Genomic DNA, 6,779 nt, shown 5'->3' on the forward strand with positions numbered 1-6,779 from the left:
GCTTCGTGAGATTGTATACAGCGTGGTGTAAAAGCAGCGCGGCTTCATTGGTGAATTCCTATTGGACTCACGTGACGCTTATACGACTAGTTCGGGAAAAATACATCACGTGATTGACACACCCTAATATCACACCTTGACGTCGTAGGTATATCATCCATGCGGAAACGAAGGTCATTTGTTTTTCAATGCTTAAACCACACCTGTGACGTCATGCTATTGTTAAATCGCTCCATTATTTTTCACGAATAGCGCGATGGGTACATCTATTCACCCATTGTGCATTAAAAGAGTTTAAAAGAGGGAATCAAGTAAATGAAGTCAATGACGCCTTGGACCATATTACCGATTGAACCTAAATTCTCACAGGTTTGTTATTTTATACATTATTACTTGTGATACACGAAGTGTGGGACTTGGACAATACTGTTTACCGAAAGTGTATAATGTCTTTAAACACTCAGTATCTGTATGAGTTCAAATCAAAAATTGAATTTCAAACTATAACAATTGACACAAAGGTGTCTTAGTGGAATGCCAAACAAATTTAAATACGACATAATGTCGCCGTGTCGCCGTGTCATAACACGAGTTTTAAATAAATCCGTAAATCTCGATAAAGAGAATTGATAATTGTTTTCATGTTTTCTCAAAAAGTAAAGCATTTCATGGAATAATATTTCAAGAGAAGACTTTCACCATTACCTTCTGTAAACCCTGTGAATTAATTGTAAATATGTGAACTTTTATTTGTTTTCTGTTCCGAAAGTGTATAATGGCTTTAACGGTATGCGATACTTTCTGTTAAACACTCAGTGTCTGTATCGAGTTCAAATCAAAAACATTCATTTCAAACTATAACAATTAACGCAATGGTGTCTTAATGGAATTCCAAACGATAACACTTAGAGCAATATGATGATTATATTGAATACAACTGTGTTGTATTTTTTATCTTATTCAAAACATAAATTACGAACTATAACATTGAACGCAATATAATAAACGTAATAAATATAACTTTGTACTTGTTTCTTTCCCTTTTCTTGCATAATTGCAACTATTTTAACAGTTTAGAATTTAGATATTGCATGTGATCTGCTGTTATTTTGCAGTTTGTTGTGTTTGCCTTCGATTTTACAATGTTCAATAACAACCAATGGCACGAAATGTTAATGTTTAGCACAGCACACAAATTGTATCAACTTTCACCAAGGACGGCAGCCAATTTTAATCAAAATAAGAGCTTTTATCAAAATGAGTATCAACCATTCTATCGAGTTGCAAATTTTCAAGACACTAATGTCATTGCAACTCGAAAGAAGGCGGCTATTCAATAAATCAAATCCGCCAGTTATCTATGAACCAATCATCAGCAAAATGCTGGCAAGTGACATAACTAACATGTTAAAGCCATTGCTGTCTCGATTAGTAGCTTGCCCGTTGTTTCCAGCGTTTTGTCCATTGTTGTTAGCACTTCTTACAGTGGGTGGTCCGTTGCATAAGTTACCCGAGCAGCAGTCCATACACATGTCTTCCATGCATTGGGTTTTATCCGACATGCATAAGTATTCTGTCAATGGACATCCTCTCTGCAGAACTGTCTTTGTGGATGTTTCATTTAGAAAGTAGACCTGATGGGAAAGATAAATAACTCCATCAGACAAGCTCGGTAGGTATCTTTACTTAGTTTGAGGAAACCGAAACATGCAATGATAGGGAGCAACTTGGTCACGGAATTTAGATTGCGTGCGACAAAGCCGTTTGCCTCTAAGATTTCAATAATTGTATGGTACGTACTTGAACAATATTATAGTCACCACTAAGATTTGAATTCCTCAGACATCGAGAGAGTTGCTATGTCATAAGATAAGGGGGGCCAAGCAAGCTTTTGTTATACGTAAGAGAGACGGTGAACACCCATACACTATTTTTATCGGATGTGTATGACACAGTGGTACAGGGGTTTGCTCATCTGGAGGTTGCTATGCAAAAGCTTGTCCTGAACTATGTGGCATGGCAACTGTCGCTATGGTCTGAGGAATTCAAATGTAAGCGGTATATTGTGACTGCAGGTCATAGTGCCAGAAAATATTCGAAATTACTCACAAATGGGTTTTTGTAGTGTCTCGCCCTAGAGGCAATTCTAATTAACTAATTTCTGGAAAATGAATCAAAAAAGAAACAGACAAAAAGCACAATTGCATACGGGGCTTGAAAAGAAAAACATCGAGCATTTTGAGATCCTGCTTTATTTCACTGATGGATGATGACATCTTATAAAGGAACATGTTGCCTTGGATCGGGCGAGTTGGTCTTTGACAAGCATGTGAAAACCGTTTCTTACAAAATGCACGTGATTAGAAAGATATTTTAAAAGTAGGATATAATGGTCCACACATTTAATTATGCCTCGAAATCGCACGGTTTTCCTTTTATTGTGTGAACTAACATGGTCGGCCATTTTGTAGAGTCAAAAAATTGACTCCACACTTCACGACGTATAGGGAAAACAACATGCAAATTCGTGGAATCATTATATTCTAATTTTAACATCTTTCTAACCATATGCATTTTATAACAACCGGTTTTCAAGCGCTTTTAATGTACCAACTCGCACAATAGAAGGCAACGTGTCCCTTTAATCAAAAGATGCTGACATTCCCATTGTAGTAAGGAAATTGTATTCTCACTAAATTCAATAGCAGAGTAATTTTAAAAAGCTAGCCAGTTCCACACGTTGGCGGTGTAACGGACTGTTCAAGACATTGGACACTATTGATATTTGTCAAAGACCAGTATTCACACTTGGTGTATCTCAACATATTCATAAAATAACAAACCTGAAAATTTGAGCTCAGTCGATGCTCGAACTTGCGAGATAATATTGGAAGAAAACACCCTTGTCACACGAAGTTGTGTGCTTTGAGATGCTTGATTATGCGACCTCAAAATCTTATTCTGAGGTCTCGGAATCAAAATCGTGAGAAAATAACTTCTTTCCTGAAAACTACGTTACTTCAGAGGGAGCCGTTTCTCACAATGTTGTATACTATCAACAGCTCTCCATTACTCGTTACCAAGTCAGGTTTTATGCTAATAATCATGTTGAGTAATTACCAATAGTGTCAAGTGCATTTTACAGGTTATTTTACTTACCGCACATTTGCCATGTGAGCATGTAGTCGTTTGAACCTTGGCATCACGTGGGTTGAAAGGCTCACCGCACGCAGTGGTCCCTAGTATTGGGATGTTATAACAGTCATAGCAGGAAACGTCTCCATAATAGGGTACATCACTATTGCAGCGGTCTTCATTGCAGCAAGAGGTACATTCTTGTGACTCACTAAGAAACCCAGAGCAACCGTTAAAACAGTCAGAGTCTGGTATACAGCCTCTTGAAGCGTCGACTACTTCTCCATTTGCTAAAGTTGTTTGTCTGACCTACATCAAAAGGACATACAGAAACCAATGCGATAAAATTTTAAGACATTTTAATAAGTCGGAACAAACCGTCTCACTGTTTCTTACGATAATGTATGGGTGGTTTGATATGGCTCGGTGGAATATGTTTTCTAAATGTTTTTGAGCCGTAATAATGAAAGAAGCAGATTTGGAGTATAGTTTGTCATTACAAAGGCAAACTACTTTTGAAAAATATTCATAAATACCTCAGACAGTTTCGCTATTCCTATTGCTGTAGAGCGCGTCACATGGGTGTGTATAAACCTTTGTTTATGACAGGTAAAACGTGTTAATTCATGGGCGCGACACGCGACCTTGCATCTGTTATTTTAAGACAGTTTCTTCATTCCTATTGGTCGAGAGCAACGGCTGAAACAGTTGTGCCACATCACGCGATACGCGCGACGCGCACAACATTCCATTATAAGAAGTTGTTTACCCCAGTGCGGCGGAGGGCTTTACCATTTCATAGCTGGAGGGGTGTTGTGTTGAAAGAAACCATTAAACAATTATATAAATTGTTGCATTTGTTTTACTTTTTGACCAAAAAGTGATGATGTTTTTGACCGCAAAGGTATTTATGAGTGGGAATCAAAGTGTGTTGAATCGGTTTTCAACCAGTGGTTTAAACCCGCCGAGGCCTGGTTCTTTATAATTTACCTCGACTTCGTCTCTTCGATAAAATTATCAAGAACCAGGCCTCGTTGGGATTAAACCGCTCGTTGAAAACCTATTCACCACACATTGATTCCCAATTATTCCAAACCATGAATTTCATAACAAGTGGTTTCAACCACTGCTCATATAGACCAAATCGCCCGATCCAAGGCAATGTGCCAATTTAAAGACAGTGTACACCATTGGTAATTGTCAAAGACCATTCTTCTCACTAGGTGTGTATCAACATATACATACAAATAACCAACCTGTGAAAAAAATTGAGCTCAATCGGTCGTTGAAGTTGCGAGATGATAATGAAAGAAAAAACACCCTTGTAACACGAAGTTGTGTACTTTCAGCAGATGCTTGATTTCGAGACCTCAAATTCTAAATCTGAGGTCACGAAATCAAATTCGTGGAAAATTACTTCTTTCTCGTAAATTATGTTACTTCAGAGGGAGCCGTTTCTCACAATGTTTTATACTTTCAACAGCTCCCCATTACTCGTTACCAAATGAGGTTTTATGCTCATAATTATTTTATTACACTGCATTTAAGGAAACCTAGATACATTTATGAAATCATTTCTTCTCATTCATTCATTTTCAATAAACGTTGCCAGGTGTTTAATATACGCAAAATCAAAAGGGGAAACATTGTTAGCTGTTGTTAAATACTTACATGACATACACTACCGTCGGGGCAGGTTTCAAAACCTGGTGGTGCCGATATTGACAAATCTTGGCAGCCTTCATCAGAAAATGTGCATTTGTAGCACTCTAGAGAGACACAGCTACCTGAACAAATCAAAGTCAGTTATACAAATTACAAAAAAGCCACGAAGCCTGTTCTTTTGCAGGCACAAATTACACACAACTGAGTGGAACAGCAACAACTCTTACAAATTTAACTTGCTACGATTGTGGGAAGTATCGAGTATACAGTGCTTACACACGTCGGGTTACGGGAAACAAAACACAATAAATTGCTTTTACCTAGGAAAGAAAACTTAGCTCTATTTTTTGTTTCTTTTTTTTTTCAGAATAAAATAAATGTGAATAAAATAAATAGAAATTTACCAATACAACACTTTTCATCTGGGCGTTTAGCTCTTTGATTTATCTTCTAACGTTATAATAAATAACAATTAAGCATTACTACCCTTTTTTTTTGGGGGGGGGGGGGTTCAGTTCTTGAATTACTGGTCCTTCCTTTTACATCTTAGGACCCAGGTTCGAATCGCAAGAAAGACCGAATCCTTGTGTAGTTTGGATTTTCAGTCCATACCCGATAGCGTTTTTTTTTTTTTTTTTTTTTTTTTTGGGGGGGGGTCCGCCCAGATCTAAAACTTGTCAATTTGTGCATGTTTGCTACTCGTCATGTTATTGTCATTACTTTATTGTTCAATGTGTAAACATACTCTCTTAATAGAAAAGGTGCAACAACAACACTCTTTACCATCAAGTTGTCACTCATATGGCTCTCTAAAAAGATTGGTGGTTATTTCAATCTTTTAGAGGGGTTTCACTCCAGGAGAGAGTGGGAAAAAAATCACTCAAAAAGATGCAAACTTCAATCTAAAGGAGTGGTGGAAGACCAATCGAAAAAAGAGTTGTCCCTCATTTGGCTCTTAGTTTAAAGGGTGCCTTTTCACTATTTTACATTAAGAGAGTAAGGATACAACTACGTCATTTATCATATAATAGAAAAATGCACAATGTCACTCTATTAGTGGGACAAGTCGACCTGCACACAATAAGATAGAAATCACAATAGCACCACCGAGCATACCTTGGAACCAACACACAGCGCTGTTGTGAATGTCGAACCGCAGTCCGTCGTGATTTTGAATTAAATTGATTCAAGGCACTTACCATGAAGGGTACAAACCAACAACAGGAATAGAACCAGGTTCTTCATGTTTCTTTCAATCGAGTTAACCAAAAGTTACATGCAACGAGTAATGTCTTCTCAGTAGAAGACGACGACACACGAACATGAGCTGCTTCGGAATGGAAGACGCAATGATAAATGGAAAACGTACATCAGTAGCCAAGTCTGGAGCCTCAAGATGGTGATAGAGTGTCGATAATCACGAAGGTAACCAGACTACTGCACAGTCAGATAAACCCCAGTAATGGGTGGCAGTAACAATGGAAGAAATATCTCAACCAATCGCTGTGGAGTCTCCTGTTGTGATACCATTCAAAGGCCTACAGTATGACGCACCTGGTAGAAAGCACATACCTCCAAGTAATTGTGAAAAAAGAGTTGAACAAACCAATAATGAAGCGGGAATTGTTTTCTTTTCAATCGTTTGGATGAACAGATTGTGTCAAACCAACAACAGAGCGAGTAGATTAGATTAACGCTGAACAGAGTAGATTTTTGTTGTAAGAACTCGCTACCTTCCCTTATCATACTCAATGGAAGTTAAAAGCATTCAACAACAACAAAATATGTGTGTACCCATGCAATCAATAGGAGACTTTCCCATGCTAGGTGGCAGCAGACATACCGGGTAAATTTCCATTGTTTACGTAGTTCTGAACATGCGCATAATTCTGAGAACAATGGATTTACCCGGTAAGTCTGCTGCCCTCTATCGTCCCAGAAAGTCTCCCATTGCGTGTCGCGTATGTTTGAACATCCTC

At 38.0% G+C, this 6,779-nt stretch overlaps 1 protein-coding gene across 1 annotated transcript; it reads right to left on the minus strand.

Annotated features, from left to right (window-relative positions):
• Positions 1-710: 710 nt before the first annotated feature.
• LOC117299091 lies at positions 711-6,182 on the minus strand. Its single transcript, XM_033782516.1, has 4 exons — positions 6,000-6,182; positions 4,807-4,922; positions 3,160-3,444; positions 711-1,634 (listed from the first exon to the last, which is right to left on the minus strand). Exons 1-4 carry the CDS (start codon positions 6,043-6,045, stop codon positions 1,359-1,361), a joined length of 723 nt encoding a protein of 240 aa, XP_033638407.1. The 5' UTR covers positions 6,046-6,182; the 3' UTR covers positions 711-1,358.
• Between the last annotated feature and the right edge of the window lie 597 nt (positions 6,183-6,779).

The sequence above is a fragment of the Asterias rubens genome, chromosome 14 (assembly GCF_902459465.1).
Source record: "Asterias rubens chromosome 14, eAstRub1.3, whole genome shotgun sequence".
NCBI classification, from domain to species: domain Eukaryota; kingdom Metazoa; phylum Echinodermata; class Asteroidea; order Forcipulatida; family Asteriidae; genus Asterias; species Asterias rubens.